The following is a 17,729-nucleotide window of genomic DNA, read 5'->3' as shown; positions in this document are numbered from 1 at the left end:
GAGTATGAAGCATGAAAACTGGCCTACGTTTTCCTTTTGGTATACCTGAGGTTTTAAAAATCAGCACTATTTAGCTTTTAAAAAAATAATTAGACTTTCCATCCTTTTTCATGCACTAGAGTACTTTAAATAGCACTGAAATTATTTTCTTCCTTGAGAATGTGAAAGAATCTATTCTTGGAGGTGTGAGAAATTAGATTAGCTAGTGGTTATCAATTTGATTGCTTTAAATTTTCAAGGAATCAGCTTTGGAATTTTATATCAGTTTTACTATGTATTTTCTAATTTATTAATATGTGTTTTTATTACTGCAGATCATATGGGACAGAGGAAAAAATGTCTTTATTAATTACTTGCCATGGTTTCTTTAAGATTATTATATTTTTTATTTCTTGAGTTAAATAATTTATTTATGTTCTTTCTATTTAATAATAAAAATAAGCAATGAATTTTCCCTTTATTACAGCTTTGGCTGTACTCCACATGCAGTATTCTCAATACTGTTTTTTTCCAGTTTTTTTTCTACTAGTCACAGCTTTTTCTCTACCGCTACACTTTTCTTATTTTTCCAGATCTCACATGGACAGAATTAATTGAATCACAATCTTTGATTTATTGCACACTATCATCATCTTTGGTCCATGAATGGCCTTCTTTTGTTAATTAACTAATTAATCAACTGAACACCAATGAACTACCACCAAACTATTTTCTGTTTGATCCAAGGTTTATTTAAGAATGACTTTTACGGCCGGGCGTGGTGGCTCAAGCCTGTAATCCCAGCACTTTGGGAGGCCGAGGCAGGTGGATCACGAGGTCAAGAGATCGAGACCATCCTGGTCAACATGGTGAAACCCCGTCTCTACTAAAACTACAAAAAATTCGCTGGGCATGGTGGCACGTGCCTGTAATCCCAGCTACTCAGGAGGGTGAGGCAGGAGAATTGCCTGAACCCAGGAGGCGGAGGTTGCGGTGAGCCGAGATCGCGCCATTGCACTCCAGCCTGGGTAACAAGAGCGAAACTCCGTCTCAAAAAAAAAAAAAAAAAAGAATGACTTTTACATATTAGTTGTTTGTTTTTATCCTTCTATTTTTTCCATTTCCAGCACTTCCCATATCTGTAAAACAGGATGAATAATAGCACCTATCTTTGTAGGGTTATTATGAGAATTAGATGAATTAATGCTTATAAAATGCTTAAAACAGTATCTGGAATATAGTGAGTTCTATTTAAGAGTTAGTTATTATCTTTATTATTAAGTTAGGCCAAATTTATTATATATAAAAATATATATGTATTTAGATCACTTGTCTCATTCTTTCTACTTGAATGTCAAGAACTAATATAAATATGGTAAAGTTTCCCAGTTCCAGTGCACTACTGTCACTTTTTCCTGTTTTTTGTTTTACATATTTACGTGCTATGCAATCCCAAGCAAATGTATACATAATAATTATGTATAAAATAATATATAAATATGCATCTGTATTTATATGGGTATTTATAATTATGTATTATATTATATCAATATATAATTATATTTCTATAGGTTTATATAATTATATAAACATGTACATATAATTATATTTTTATAAATATATATCCATATATATTTATATATTAAATATATTATATAAAATATAATAGATATAAATATATTTATATATTTTGTATAAATATTCTTTTATATATATTTATATATTATATATGTGGTCACACATATATAATATGAATATATATATATATCACACACACACACACACACACACACACACTTTTTTTTTTTGAAACAGTGTTTTGCTCTGTCACCCAGGCTGGAATGCAGTGACATGGCTCACTGCAGCTTTCACCTCCTGGGCTCAATCAATCCTCCCGCTTCAGCATCCTGAGTATCTGGGACTACAGGCATGCGCCATCATGCCTGGTTAATTTTTCTTTTTTGTAGAGATGGGGTCTCACTATGCTAGGCTGGTCTTGAGTTCCTGGCTTCAAGCGATCTTCCTGCCTCAGCCTCTCAAAGTGTTAGGATTACAGGCATAAGCCACTGCACCCAGCCAATAGTTATATTTATACTATAGGTTGGACCCTCTGTGTCTCATCTCAAGCTTTTAATCTTGAATTCAACAAACAAAAAGCACTGTGAATTTGTTGTCATTATTTGCATTTGCCTGATCTACTTTATTAGTTCACTATCTCTCTCTCTATATAATATTTTTTATATATATATAAAATACATATATATATATATATTTTAGACAAGGTCTTGCTCTGTCACCGAGGCTGGAGAACATTGGTGTGAACAGGGCTCACTGCAGCCCTGACCTCTCAGGCTCAAGCAATCCTCTCCCCTCAGCCTCCCAAGTAGCTGGGACCACAGCTATATGCCACTGTGCCCAGTTAATTTTTAAAAATCATTTTGCAGGTTGGGTCAGGTGGCTCATGGTTGTAATCCCAGCACTTTGGGAGGCTGAAGCAGGTGGATCAAGATGTCAGGAGTTCGAGACCAGCGTGGCCAACACAATGAAACCTCGTCTCTACTAAAAATACAAAAATTAGCTGGGCTTGGTAGGGCGTGCCTGTAATCCCAGCTACTTGGGAGGCTGAGGCAGGAGAATCACTTGAACCTGGGAGGTGGAGGTTGCAGCGAGCCAAGATGGCACCACTGCATTCCAGCCTGGGTGACAGAGCTAGATTCTGTCTCAAAAAAATAAATAAATAAATCTTTTTGTAGAGGTGGGGTCTTGCTATGTTACTCAGCCTAGTCTTGAACTCCGGAGCTCAAGCCACCCTCCTGCCTTGGCCTCCCAAAGTGCTGAAATAACAGGTGTGAGCCGTCAAGCCTGGTGGCTTTTAATCTTTCCGAATCACATTGTTTTAGGTTTGAGGGGTTTGTCATTTGAAAGCAAATGGCTAAAAGGTTTTTTTTTTTTTTTTTTTTTTTTGGATCCGTTTTTTTTTTTTTTTTTTTTTTTTTTTTTTTTTTTTTTTTTTTTTTTTTTTTTTTTTTTTTTTTTTTTTTTTTTTTTTTTTGAGGTGGAGTCTAGCTCTGTCACCCAGGCTGGAGTACAGTGACGCCATCTCTGCTCACTGCAATCTCTGCCTCCTGGGCTCAAGCAATTCTCCTGCCTCAGCCTCCTGAGTAGCTGGGACTATAGGCATGTGCCACCATGCCTGGCTAATTTTTTTGTATTTTTAGTAGAGATGAGTTTTCACCATGTTGGCCAGGATGGTCTCGATCTCCTGACCTCGTGATCTGCCCATCTTGGCTTCCCAAAGTGCTGGGATTACAGGCATGAGCCACCGAGCCTGGCCAAGTCCTTTCATTCTAAAAGATGAATTTTATCCAGTTACATTTATTATTAAAACACATGTTTGATCTTGCCTTTATTACATTATTTTGTTTTCTGATTTTATGTTTTCTTGCTACTTCTTTTTTTCTTCTATCTTTTGCTGTGAGATTTTTTTTTTTTCTTAAAATTTCCCTCAGCAGTTTGGAAGGCATATAGTTTGCTTTCTGTAAAACAAGTTTACAACTTTAAATAACACACTTAGATTTCTCTTTTTCTCAATATATCATTGACGTGATTTTTTAACAACAGAGCTTGGCTGTCTACCCTGATTAGATTCACCAGATGCTTGCCAAAACTCCTCCTCACTTATGCCAGGCTGAGCTTCTCCTCCACAGCCCAGACGAAATGGCTCTAGCTGCCCTTGTTTGTGGCTGTTTAAAAACAAAACTCGTTAACATATTGTCAAACCATCTTTCTCTGAAACCTACAGAGATTTGGCTCTAGCTGCCAATGGTAAAACAGCAGACAAGCTGCAATCATGGCTCCAGGCCCATTCTGGAACAGGAGTGGGCAGCATGGGCTGGGGTGGGAGGCCCACAGTGCCTCCCCATGGCCTAACCCCACAGGAGGAGGCAGCATGGAGTGGAGGGACATAGCCTTGAATCAAAGTGCCCTTTCTCTCACTCTGTGGTCTAAAGCATTCTCTGTTAGCTGCTCATCTATGGAGTTCTCACCTTCCCAGCAATACAGGTTCTTACTTCCCCTGGTCCAGCAAAGTTTCCATGTCTTCTGCCTTCATCATCATCATCTTCTTTTTTTTTTTTGAGACAGAGTCTTACTCGATCTCCCAGGCTGGAGTGCAGTGGCATGATCTCAGCTCATTGCAACATCCGCCTCCTGGGTTCAAGTGATTCACATACCTCAGTCTCCCAACTAGCTGGGATTACAGGTGCCCACCACTACACCTGGCTAATTTTTGTATTTTAAGTAGAGATGGGGTTTTGCCATGTTGGCCAGGCTGGTCTCAAACTCCTGACCTCAGGTGATCTGCCTGCTGCAGACTCGCAAAGTGCTGGGATTACAGGCATGAGCCACTGCACCCAGCTGTCTTCTGCCTTCTTAATCACACCTCTCCCTGCTCACCAGCACCTTCCAGAACCCCCTCCAGGGCTGTTCCATCTCTTCCTGTAAGTGGTCTGAGAGATTAGAGTAGGTTCCTGGAGCGAGATGGGGCACCCTGGAGGGCCTCACTGCTCCTCCAGGTTTCAACCTGTTCTCCACAGTCCAGCTCTATTTGCTTCCTCCAGGGAGACTTCCCTGATTGCTCCACCCCCTCTGACCTCCCATCACCCTGAGTCCTCTACTCTGTTCTTGCTTCACTCTCTCCTGTGCTGATGTTTGGCTATCTCACACCTGCTGAATCTCGTTTCCCCCAACTAGACTGGGTGACCCTGAGGCCAGGGCTGGGGTCTCCTCCTCCTGTGGCTCACTCATGGTTGGATACACAGAGCTAGATACAAGGTGGGCTTAGTAGAAGACTGACAGAACAAATGAGAGGTGAAGACAAAGGACTCTGGAATCTGACTGCTTGGGTTCAAATGCCAGATCTGAGGTTCCTGAGTGTTGGGACGTTGGAAAAGTTACTTGCTGTTTCCACAAAGAGTTGTCAAGGGGATTAAATGTAATCATGTGTGAACTACAGGGCGCAGCCTCCAGCCTGTAGAAGACATGGACTAAGCGGAGCCAGCATGGTCACCCGCACTGTGACAGCGTGACAGAACACTGGTGCTGTGTGCCACTAGAGCTCAGGTGTGGGAGGCTGGTGATCTGGGGCAAATCATTTCCCTTTTGTGGCAAAAGAAGGCCTGGACACCTGCACCCTGTGAGCCCTTCCTGCTCTGGCCTCCATACGTGCTGTGGGTGTTGAGAGTTTGTGAGCTGTTCCCTGCTCTGGGGGCCTGAGGAGCTCATTTTCAGCAGAGGCTCTGCCCCAGTTTCTGACCTGACTTTCCAGCTGGAGACCTCCTTTCCCTGCCCTCCCCTCCTCCTCTGACCGTCCCTGCCCCAACCCTGCATCCCCAGGAGGGTACCAGCGCTCCACTGCTGAGCAGGATCATGAAGATGATGAACGTCTCGAACCAGCTGTGCTCCACAATGCGGTAGCAGGTCTTGCGCAGCTGCCACCAGACCTTCCCTGGGGCCTGTGTGGTGTCCACCGCACAGCAGGGACAGCGCCGGACACAGCCTGCGGGAGAGCGTGAGGGTCAGGCCCAGCTCAGGGACTGTGAATGCCCACGTCTAATGACAGAAGGTTGGATGGCTGAAGTGAAGACTGAGAGAAAGAGCCTACGATGGTGCGGGGGGCAGGAGGACGGGGCGATACGGCGGGCGAGGGCCGCGGGCACCGCCCGTGTGGGCCACACACTCCTCAGGCACTCTGAGGGGGATGGGTGGACCGAGCACTCAGCGACTGGGTGAACAGCCTGGCAGGTCTGGGCAGGGACAAGGCTGGGGCTGGGATGGGTTCTAGCTTGTCCTCTGCTCCTCTGGGAAACTATCCTCCTAGGGAAATGGCAGGAACTTCTGGGCCTTCTCCATGTTTGTAGTGTCTGAGCCTTGGGAAGGGCATACCCGTCAGCGAGAGCCCCTATGGATGTGTCACATGGAGGGCAAGCTCTCATTTTTTTTTTTTAGATGGGGTTTTGCTTTTGTTGCCCCGGTTGGAGTGCAATGGTGTAATCTTGGCTCACTGCAACCTCTGCCTTCTATGTTCAAGTGATTCTCCTGCCTCAGCCTCCTAAGTAGCTGGGATTATAAGTGCCCACCACCACACCTGGTTAATTTTTTGTATTTTTAGTAGAGATGGAGTTTTACCGTGTTGGCCAGGCTGATTCAAACTCCTGACCTCCAGTGATCCACCCGCCTCGGTCTCCCAAAGTGTGGGGATTATAGATGTGAGCCACTGCACCTGGCCACGCTCTCATTCTATCCCCAGCTACGCTCCAAATACACCACCAATCCATAAAACTACAGATGCCAGTCAACACAGGCACAAGTCACACCTGCCTCAAGGATTTAGAGAGGACCTACTCTGTGTCAGGAACCATGCCAGGGCCTGCTGGTACAGGAGTGAATTAGACCCAGACCCGACCGCTGTGGGGTGCACAGTGCTGCGACCACACCACAAACAGTCTCTCCAGTCTTTGGTGAGCTGTCCAGCCCAGCACTCCGGGGGCAGACAGGTCAGGCAGATGGAGGAACCCCCAGGGTCACAGAGGAATTGGGGGAGGCAGGCAGATATCTAAGGCAGGGTGTCGGTGCCATGTGGCCCTGGGGTCCAAGGAGCTGCTGGTCCTCCTGTCCCCTCTGGGTGGAACTGGGGCCGGGCAGAGGGCGGCCCGGGACATTACCTTCAGTGAAGCAGTCCTCTGGATCCTTGACATCCTGGCCGAGGTCGGGGATCTGCTCCAGGAGCTCGGCAGTGTTGGTCATGTCTGCTGTGCTGCCTTCGGAGTAACTGTCCTCTGGGGTCTGTGGACAGGGGTGTGGGCCAGGGTGGGCAAAGGTGTGAGTGTGGGCTGAGTAGCAGCCTTTGGCCTCGAGCCCAGAGTCTGCAGGAGCTTGGGGCGCCCTGAAGGGAGGCAGCCTCTTCATGACACACCCTGGGACCTGCCACGGAGCCACCATAGGCTGGTCAGGGCTGAGCCAAGGCTGGACCTTGGGGCTCCTGTGATCCTGGTCTATTGGAGTCTAGGGCTGGGGTATGGGGGCTGTGAAAGGGCTCTGGGAAGCCACTGGGGGTGGGGACTACATCTAGCTGGGGGCAAAACAGATACAGGGTAGCAACATGGACGCACAGTGGGACATGGATGCATGGTGGTGGCATGGCACACACAGTGGGAACAGCCATGGCACATCCAGAACAGAGTCAGAACCAGGATCCTGGGCACACAGGCAGCAAGGCCAGACCACAGAGAACAGACAGCAGCCCCACCCACAGCACAGCTGCTGGTGTGCTGGGCAAGCCGGGAGTAAGACCGAGAAGGTGCTGGAGCCCTCCTTTCCTGACCTTGATAACCTGATTACAGGGAGGCCACAGACAGGCATGTGCGTGCAGGTGTGCCCTCGTGAGTATCCGTGTGTGTCACCTGTGGGCGTGGGTATATCAGGGTGTTACAGGGGCCACTGTGGGTACCCTGCCCAATTGCACTTCATGAGACCAGTGCACCCATTCTCTGCCACTGTGAGTGCTGGCTGCTTAGCTGGCCCTCCTCCAGAAAATCATCTTCAGCTGGGGAACTGCCTTCCCAAGGGGTGCAGGTGCCCAGCAGCCATTGATACAAGAATACAGAAGGCCAGCTTCTAGCCTCAGTTGGGATGATGCTGTCATACTACTCAGGCCCCAGGTCTCTGCCTGGGACACGGTGAGGCTGTCCCAGCTGGAAAGCGTTTCCGTAGGCTCCCTCTTTGCCTCATCCTGCTTTCTCTTACTTCTTCATGGGTTTCTCCTGAGAACACCCCTCAACAAGTCATTTGCACAGGAATCCCTCTGCTTCTAGGGAATGAGGCCTGAAGACAGGTGTGTCAGGGGAGGAGTGTCGGTGAAGGAAGAGAATCTTCAGGCATTCGCTTCAGGTCAGGTCCAAAGCCCCCATCCCGGCTGCCCCACCTCACAGCAGCTCAGGCCCAGGCTCCATTTAGAGAGGGCTTGTCTGAATTCTTGGGTTTGGCTATGCTCTTACGGTTGCCTTCTTTCTTTTCTTTTCCTTAGATGAATCAATCTGCTGATGTCTCAGTGGCTTCTTTTCCATGTTTGCGATCTGTGATGGGAAAGGACTGGATTCTGGAGGGAAAACAGAGCCGACTGCTCAGTACAGGTGGTTCCTCAGCCAGAGAGGTGAGGCTCAGCCTTTTGTGGCCCGCCATGGCTTTTGTGGCCCGCCATGGCTTTGAGGGGTCCTTCTCCTCTCCTCCCAGCTCAGCCTGGCGATGAACGGAGTTGGGTGATGAAAGAGGCGGGCCTGAGGAGAGCAGCCTGCCTCTTTTTCCTTCCCAGACACTGGAGCTGTCTGAAGTCCACGAGAGGATAAGTTCTCAGGTCCTACTGCGGGTGAGACGAGGGAGTCCCTTTCCCAGGAGAACCCCAGCCTGTCTCTCCCTTATATAGCCTCCCCCATGAACTGATTTGAAGAAAGGAAGACTTACAAAACTCATTCAAAGCTTAGCATCTGCGAGAGAGAGCCCCTTCTCTCCCATGACATTCGGCCACTCCTGTCTTCCTGTTCCTACATGCCTTCGTGGGCCAGGCCACGCGGGGAGAACCATGGCCTGCACAAGGAAGATGACTCCAGCAGGCCCTTGCGCTCCAAAAACTGACGCTGCTTGCCAAGCTCACATGGGCCCATCTCACAGAAGAGGAAAAGGCACAAGTGCTGGACTGAGGTCAGGCTGCAGGACATGTTCACCCAGCACGCTGAACACCTGCCCTCCCCCTTCCAGGGCTAGATGTGAGTGAGGCTGGGCGGACTACTCAGCAATGCCACAAGCCTTTGCTCAGGGGCTTCAAACTCCAATGCTTACCGCATTAGGCAGTTAACAAAACGCAGACAGGCAGGTGGGTCTGTGGCAAACTAGAGACCTCTAGCTGGTGTCTGGGAGGTGGCTCTCTCTTGCCTCTGGCAGGGTGGCATGTCTTCTGAGTTTTAAAGAGAAGCCAGAAATGCAGATTTTTACTTAAAAGCTCCTAAGTTTTAAATAGCGGCAGCTAATTCAAAGTAAAACCTTTTTGTGGCCAGACCAAAATTCAGTGGTAGCCTGGGTGGTCTCCCACTTGCGGCCTCTGCTCTGGTGCAGGTAAGAAGCTGCTGGTGGCCGATGTGTCCAGAACTTGTTTTCAGAGCGCCCTGAAGTCTTTTTTGTTTTTTATTTGTTTTTCTTGAGACAGGAGCTTGCTCTGTCACCCCGGCTGGAGTACAGTGGTAGGATCTCGGCTTGCTGCAACCTCTGCCTCCAGGGTTCAAGTGATTCTTGTGCCTCGGCCTCCTGAGTAGCTGGGATTATCAGGCATGTGCCACCAGGCCTGGCTAATTTTTGTATTTTTAGCAGCGACGGGGTTTCACCATGTTGGCCAGGCTGGTCTCAAACTCCTGACACCAAGTGATCCACCCGCCTTGGCCTGCCAGAGTATTAGAATTACAGGCGTGCACCACCGCACCCAGCCTCCTGAAGTCTTCTTTGGATGGGGATATTCACAGGACAAACATTTGCCAAACAGGACCAAAACACAGGGATGGAGAGTGTGGAGAGGGTGGGTTAGTCCCTGCATCGGAGTTCTGGGCCAGAATTACCAGAATTTCCGCACGGCCCCGGGCCCTGCACCATCTCTCCCCTGTCAGGACTGGGATGCCCACCTTCCCCTCTGCAGACTGCTCTTCCACACTGCCTGTGATAGCGGCTGTGGCTCCCAGCAGCAAATGCAGGCGTGCACCTCTCACGGCCTGGCTCCAGCCCACGCAGCAGCGCCTAGCCGGCTTCAGGGACAAAGGCGTGCATTACCTCACTGCACCCTGGAGCCCGGGGTTCCACTTTCCGCTGCTGCTGCCAGTCGGCCTGAGATGCACTGGCCTCGGCCTCGGAGGAGGCAGTCGCTGACACTTGGCTCCAGGTCCTGGAATCCGGAGGGGCCTCTGGGCCACCGGACACAGGCTGGGATTCCTGCTGAAAAGACCCCAGCCCATGAGCTGAGTCCATGCACCCAGCTAGAGGGTCTCCAGGGCACTGACCCTGGGGGCTTCAGCCCCTGCCCATGCATCTGGAGCACTGCCTCCAGCCCTCTCCATGGAGCCTCCATCTCACTGAAGACTCCTCCCTCAGGGGCCCTGAGCAGGCAGGTGGGAGTCTCCTGGTATGTCCAGGCAAAAGATACAGAGCCAGACAATGCCCCAGCCAGCCTGGCATAACTCCCTCTGCCCAGACTCCCTGGAAGGAAAGGTGCAGCTGGGTTGTGAAGCCCAGCTCACAAATGCTGGCCACTGTACTTAGGACGGGCACACTGACTTCCCTTGTGAGTCCCTGTGGCACTCCCAGCTTGCCTACACATGCGCGTGCCCGTGCACACACACACACACACACACACACACATCCCAGGGAGCCAGAGTCAACAGGCTCAGGAGAAGGAAAGGAGAAGGGAAGGGAGAGGCAGCTGGACTTCCCCTCCTGTGCTGGAGATGATCGGATGCAGTGGTCCGGGCAACGCCGACACGCCCCCTCCCCGAGCAGACACTGCCACTGTCCCGCAACCTGACTGAAAGGGCCAAAGCTGGCCTCTGGGACCACAGGGAGGCAGGAGGACGTGAAACCAAGCTCAGAGCCTTAGATCCAGGTTCACACACAGGGAGCAGCTGCTCTCCATGGCCAGGCCCACCCAGTGCAGGCCCAAGGAAGCAGCCAAGATGGGCCCAACTCAACAGGCAGAACACTACTCAGGGCCTGACCTAAAGCCCTAAGGAGAAGTATCGGAGCCTGGCTCAGGCCAAGGGAGGGGAGGGAAGGGAAGGGGAGAGGAGGGGTGGGGAGGGGAGGGGAGGGGAGGGGAGAGGAACGGGGGCCCTGCCTACTTTGTGCAGACTCTGGTCCCAAGTGTTAAAAATAACAGGTTGGGAGATAAGATAGGGCTGTTCCTGACACCTCAGTCTTAGGGATGCTTATTTTTAAATCTCAGAATGAGCCCTGGGTATGGGAGGAGGGGAAGGGGCAGTCTGGAGGTCAGAAAACTGCATTCTTCCTTCACCAAGACACTCCACCTTGCCAGTCCTGGAGGAGAACAATGGTCAGTATGGGAGCTGGGGGCTAGAGGCTCTGTTCCAAACTCATGAGGAATGCCTAGCAAGTCTCTCTTGCCATGCCTCAGTTTCCCTTTCTGTACAATGAGCTCCCCCTACCCAGCCAGGGCATGAGTGATGGGCAGCAGACCCTCCCCAGGTCAGCTTCTGGGCTGCGTTAGGAAGACAGCGTTGAGGGCTGGTCTCAGCACCCCTCTGAGGCTGGCTGTTGTGGGAAGGGCCTGCCTTCTACCCCTCCCTTACCCACTGCTGAGGCAGTCTGGCAGGGGCAGCCACTTTGCGTGAGGCTGGGTCGCCTGGGCAGCAGAGTTCTGGGCCCTGTATAGCCAAGTGCCCCGTGCCTGCTGGGGTGCGCTCACCTGCTTGCTGGACTCCTCCTCCGTGCCCAGGCTGTTCTCCTCGTCCTCCTCTTGGTCGTCTGTGTCTGACTCGGCCACGGCAATGGGCACACACACGGTCTCCGGATATCTGGGGGTGCCCTGGCCTGGCCGCTCGCCTTCCTCAAACCGTGTTTCCTTGCGGGCGGGGGGCGCCTTCTCTGTCTCTGGGGGTGGTAGGGAGTGTGGGGTGGCAATGCAGCTGGGCAGCTGGCCCCGGGCGGCCAGGGCTGCGGGCTTCTGAGGCCGCTGCCGCAGGAGCCCACAGCAGAAGTCCCAGGTGGTCCTCTTGATGAAGCGCAGGCCCCGCTGGATGCGGGCCAGGGCCAGCTGGAGGTTGTTCAGCTCTCTGTCCTCGTCAGGGGCTGTGAGGTTGTCTGCGCTGAAAGAGCTGAGCAGCAAGGCCAGGAAGAGGTTCAGGACCTGCCGACATAATGGGTCAGGCTCACCAAGGCACTGCGCCATGCCAAGGCATCCAGTCCCAGTTCTATGATGGGGAAACTGAGGCCCAGAGACCTTCAAGACTGCCTGTGACAAACAGCCCTGAGGCTCGAATCCAGGGCCCTGAGCCCTCATCCTAACCCCTCATTTTAGAACAAAGTACAAAGTCTAATCCCTCTTTCCAAGGGCTCAGACACAGCATGAACTGAGGTGTCGCGTCCTGGCTCAGGTCCATGGGAGAACTGTGCGTGTACCCAGCGTCAGAGCGAGGGGCGAGCCCAAAGCCACACACACTCAGCCCTGTCCCAGCACCAGCGGCTTCTACGCACACCTCCCTTCACCTCTTCCTGCTGCCTTAGGAGTAGTGAGGGGCAGCGGGGTCGGGGTGGGCACAGGTCTCCTTCCTGGTGAGTGTGAGTCCAGGGACAAGACAGAATCCCACCCAGAAGCCACCCAGAGCTTTTGAGGCTTTCCTGGAAAGAGGAAGAGCAGTGACCTGCCTCTGAGTTCCGCACTGACGCAGCTCGGCGCTCAGAAGCCTGGGGCATGCACTGCCTGATGCCCAGGTCTGCCACGCATTCCAGGTGAGGGACGCTGGGACTCGGCAGAGAAAGGTGCAATGGCTGGAAAAGAGGTCAGGAGGGCACAGGCAGCCCTCAGGCACTTGACCTAACCATGGGGTCAGGCCATGGAGAGCCAACCGTGTCCAGGCTGTGAGGGGTGCCAGGAAGGGTGCTGTGTGCAGGAGAAGGGCTGCTATACTGCAGAGAGCCAGGGGAGGCGCTGCAGTGTCGGAGGTTCCAAGGGGCGCAGTATTTTATTGAGGTCATTCATCAGGGCTTAGGGACTAGAGACCCCTTAAGGGGGTTTGCATAACCCCTCTGCCTTTGGGTGGTTCTGGAGAGTTGCTTTTCGTTAAACACTCTGACAAGTGTGAGGCTTTAGCTTTTGTTTAAAAAGAAGGATTTTGCTGTGTGACAAGAGGCTGGGCTCACGTCCACTTCCAGGTCTGATGGAGGGTCAGTTAGGATGGCGGTGGGCTGATTACCACACGCATAGGTCAGACTGGCTCGTGCCTCACCAGGCCACCAGGCCAGCATGGGCTTGGTGTCTCCTCCCTCCCAGCACCTTCACAGCAGGGTGGTGTGTTAGGGTCGGTGCACAGTTCTTTTTGGAAATCCACTCTGAGACTCTGTTCTGGCTTCTCAAGAGCCTCTAAAAGACACCTCTACCAGAGACCCCAGACCTATCAGGAAGCTGGGAATAAGAATTCTGATACAAGCAGCCTCAGAAACATGCCTTTGGCTTAAAAGTAACACGGATTCATGCGGACAGTATGAAAGGAGCCATTGGACAGTCCAATCTCTACGGATAGAAGATCACTTTTGATACCTGACAGCTTTCTCTGTCATCACTAGGTGGGTGGGACATGTGATGGGATTCGGAGCTGCTGTCTGCACTGACCTCTGGCCTGGCCCCTGGCCTTTCTCCACAAGGACCCAGGCATGGCCCGCTTCCATTCCCAGGAAGTATGCCCACTGGGGGTCCTTCCCCCGCAGCCCTCATTTACTCCAGGCCCTGCATTCTCTAACCTCCGGGAGTCCTGGGCCTAGGCTGGGAGCAGGGTGGGGTACCTGGGCAGCCATGCGCACCCACACAGGAGTCTAGGCCCCCTTGCCACTGGCTTCAGAAGTTCAGCTCCTTCTAGTGCTTCCATCAATCATGCTGCTCCCAGCCCTGCCTGATCATCACTTCCCATTTCAATGGCAATCTTGCTTCCTCCCACGCCCGGCAGCGGCCCAGTTCCTGAGGCGGCCGGGGAGGGGGCTGTGTGGGCTGGCATTAGCTCCGTCCTCCAGCAGCCTCTAATTTTCTCATCCCCAGGCAGATCTGCTGGGAAATCGCAGGGCTCCATGTTTGAGGGGTGGCTCAGCCTGGCCCTGGGCTGAGTGCTCGGCAACTCTCATTCTCCTTGGAATGGGCAGTCTGGCAGGCCTGGGGGTTGGGACAGGCTGAGCAACCCTCCCCCTGCCAGGGACAGCTAGTCTGGGGGGATGTGAGGGGCTTGGGGCCAGCCAAAGAGCAGGGTTCTGTTGGCACCGTGCAGATGCCCTGGCTCGCCTATCTTTGGGCCCTCCATTCCTCTGGCCTCTGGGCTCATGGGCCGGCAGGGGACTGATCCCAAATTGGCCTGTCGTAACCTGGCCTGGTTAAGGCACATGGGAGAAGAGAGCAGGCGGTTTGGGGAAAGGCTCTGAGTCTACAGCCTACAGGACTTGCCCCACAGCAGGCTGAAAAAGAGAACGAAAACCTCTCTGTGAGCCCACGACAGAGACATACAGCTACGGGTGGGAGTCAGACAATGCAGGCATGGCGCCTGAGCATGTGTGGGCCACCAGGAAGGTGGCTTCATGTCCACAGTGGACACTGATTGCTGCCTGAACCACTGACTGACCCCAACCTTGCCTCTTCCTCACACTCCTTCTCTGGTATTTAAATTTTGACCTTTCTCAGTTCCAGAATTTCCCACATTGTAAAGACACAAGACAGGATGTACCTGCCCAAGGACATACAGGAACCCACAGGAACAAAGATATGGAGCCCTCACGATGGGACAGCAGAGACTCCTACCACGCCACTCAGGGTGACATATAAAGAAAGCTCCTATGGGTCCCACCTTACCTGGACCACCACCTGTCTGCACCTGTGCTTTGCCCATCCCGCTCCTTCCCTCTTCAGCATTACCTGTTCATCAGGTCAGCTCCAAAACCTCTTCCAGGAAGCTTTCTTTGATTTTCCTAGCTGAATGGGAACAGTACCCATGATCTCTTCCTTAATGGCTCTGATCACTCTGACCAGTCCGAGAGTTATTTCAGTCCTGTTTAACTCTCCACCTCCCCAGTAATCCCTCAAGCCGGCGAGTGATGTCAGGGCTGACGCTGGACCTCATTTGCCTCTGCATGCCCAACAGTATGTGGCACAAGGTTTTCCCAGCAACAAGGGCTTAGTACATGTTAAGATGAGTTGAAAAACCACGTGATAAGTCATGGAGAGTGACTGACAGAGAAATAATGGGTAGATGAACAGATAAGTAAATGAATGAAAACAAAATGAGTAAATAATGAATAAACAGGCAAGTAAGTGGGTAAATGAACGAATAAGCAAAATGCAGTGAAGAGGTTGGGTATGGTGGCTTGCACCTATAATCCCTGCACTTTGAGAGGCCGAGGTGGGCAGATCTCCTGACATCAGGAGTTCGAGACCAGCCTGGCCAACATGGTAAAAATCCATCTCTACTAAAAATACAAAAAATTAGTCAGGTGTGGTGGTGCATGCCTGTAATCCGAGCTACTTGGGAGGCTGAGGCAGGAGAATCACCTGAACCTGGTGATTCTGAACCTGGTGGCAGAGGTTGCAGTGAGTTGAAATGGTGCCATTGCACTCCAGCCTGGGTGACAAGAGTGAAACTCAGTCACAGAAAAAAAAAATGCGGTGAAGAGTGAGTGAATGGATGGATGGGTCAATGAGTGAGGAAGTAGACGACTGGAGAGACAGATGAGCAGACAGATGGATTGGTGAATGAGTGAGTGGATGGGTGAGTTGATAGATGGGAGATGAATGAGTAGAGAAATGAGTGGTTGGGTGAGTGGGTGGATGAAGGGAGGGATGGATCGCTGTGTAAGTGAATGGATGGGTGGATAGATGAATGGGCATATGGATGTGTAAGTGTCCATGGGTGTTGATGAATGGGTGACTGATAGGCAGATTAATGAATAGATGAGCGAATGAGGAAAATGGGGTTGATGGATGAAGGACAAGGTGAATAAGTGCATAAATGGATGGGTGCCTTGTTAATGGGGGGAGGATCTATGGATCCTTCAGATTGCTGGAGTGGTAAACGGATGGGTGGGTTGGTTGGTGGCTGGGTGATTGATAAGCGGACGATCAATAGACGGCTGCAGAGCATATATGTGGAGGAATAAACGGGTGCATGACTAGATGGTTTGTTGATGGTACATAGATGGACAGGCAAGTGAGTGCATGGGGGGATGGATGAAATAAACAAGATAGAAAGAAATGTGGGTAAATGAGTAGATGGATGGACAGGAGGGTAAGTAAATGGATAATTAGATGGGTAGGTAGCTGGGTAGATGAATGGATGGTGTGTGTGTGAGGCCCTCGGCCAACTTACCACAAGGTTTCCAATGACCATAACAAGCAAGAAGACCAGCAGGCACAGTGACTGCCCAGACACCTCCATGCAGTCCCACATGGTCTCGATCCACTCTCCGCAGAGGATGCGGAAGATGATGAGGAAGGCGTGGAAGAAATCCATCATGTGCCAGCGAGGCAGCAGGCCTGAGTCGCTGTGCCTCAGCTCTGAGTAGTTCTTGCCAAAGAGCTGCATGCCCACCACAGCAAAGATGAACACAATGATGGCTAGCACCAGCGTCAGGTTCCCCAGTGCCCCCACTGAGTTCCCGATGATCTTGATCAGTGTGTTCAGGGTGGGCCAGGATTTGGCCAGCTTGAAGACCCGAAGCTGGGGAAGGAGGAAGAGGAGGGGAGCTTATGAGGGCTCTGGCTCCTGCTGCCCATGGGCACCGTAATTCTCTCCAGCTCCTGCCCCCCATGGGTACCATCACTCTCTCCAGCTCCTGCCTGAAAGCCCAGAAAGCCCTTGCAGGGCACTGACACCTATTTTCCCCCCATCTCCCAGAGCACCTGCTACTGTTCCTCTCCGCAGCCTGAGGGCGGCTTCACTGGGCCCTGCACTAGGGGCAGGTCAACAGCTCCAGCCTCACCTCCCCAATCAGCCCTTCTCTTTGTCCCCACACCAGCCTTCTCTCTGCCTTGGCCTCACTTCCAGGAACTTCCCAGTAGATTCTCCCAGCAGGAAGTGTGCTTGCTCTTTCAGACCTGTCCTCATCAGGTGTCCTTTGGGGCGGCTCAGACCATCTCTGGCTTGTCCGGCCACCTCCGCCTTTCTCTCTGTCATCACAGAGAAAGAGGGCAGGTGCTTAATGCTTACTGAATGCCTCTGTGCCAGGCCTTGTGCTTAGAATTGATGAACCTATTCAGAACTCCCAATAACCATGAGGTTGGCACCAGCATTACCTCATTTAGGCAGACTAATTTGTCCAAGTCCCTTAGCTCATAGCAGTGGAGTCAGGATTAGAACCCACAGGCTTGGCTTTCCCTCCTGCCCCCATCATCCTGCCTTCCTACACATCCCGCCACCTCCCGACTCCCATCCACTGTATGTGCAGTGACCCACAGTGCTCAGGACCTCCTCCAGAAGCCTTTCCTGACTATACCGCCTACCCCACGTCTGGACCTCTCAAGCATTTCAAGCTCCAAGTGTGGTCCACAGACCAGCAGCTTTGACATCACCTGAGACCCACTGAATCAGCATCTGCATTTTAACAAGATCCCCAGGTGATTTGCATATGTGTTAATGTTTTAACGATGCTGATTCAGAAGCCAGCAGGCAGAACCTCAGACCAGCAGCCCAGCTCCCTCTGTTATCTGCCATGTGGCTGTGGGAATTCGTTTCACCTCTGTGAGTGTGAGTCTCCTCATCTGTGAAATGGGAATGAAGTAATACCGGCCCCACTCCTGATCCTGTGAGGGCTAAAGGGGTTACTGTGGACCACAACGGGCTTTGCACTCATCAGGATGGCCACCGCAATTGCTCCTCTGGAGGAATGTCTCCTGTCTTGCCTGCCCCTGCACCCCTCGCATCACCAGCAGGGGCCAGGCATCCAGGAATACCTAG

General features: G+C 51.5%; 1 protein-coding gene across 9 annotated transcripts in view; it reads right to left on the bottom strand.

The window, feature by feature from the left end:
- Positions 1-17,729, bottom strand: part of SCN5A (sodium voltage-gated channel alpha subunit 5) — a 101,337-nt gene that overhangs the window by 21,580 nt on the left and 62,028 nt on the right. For 5 of the 9 annotated variants that reach the window (XM_017508378.2, XM_017508383.2, XM_017508376.2 and 2 more), the window contains exons 16-20: positions 16,143-16,493; positions 11,492-11,932; positions 9,847-10,008; positions 6,702-6,822; positions 5,382-5,536 (exon numbers count right to left, since the gene is read on the bottom strand). In XM_017508378.2, the coding sequence (XP_017363867.1) occupies positions 5,382-5,536; positions 6,702-6,822; positions 9,847-10,008; positions 11,492-11,932; positions 16,143-16,493 (1,230 nt within the window). The remainder of the gene's footprint in view (positions 1-5,381; positions 5,537-6,701; positions 6,823-9,846; positions 10,009-11,491; positions 11,933-16,142; positions 16,494-17,729) is intronic. The other 4 variants (XM_017508381.2, XM_017508385.2, XM_017508379.2 and 1 more) reach the window with 1 other exon arrangement.

Source organism: Cebus imitator, unplaced genomic scaffold (genome assembly GCF_001604975.1).
Source record: "Cebus imitator isolate Cc_AM_T3 unplaced genomic scaffold, Cebus_imitator-1.0 Scaffold391, whole genome shotgun sequence".
NCBI lineage: Eukaryota > Metazoa > Chordata > Mammalia > Primates > Cebidae > Cebus > Cebus imitator.
This window is presented reverse-complemented; position numbering and strand designations above follow the sequence as displayed.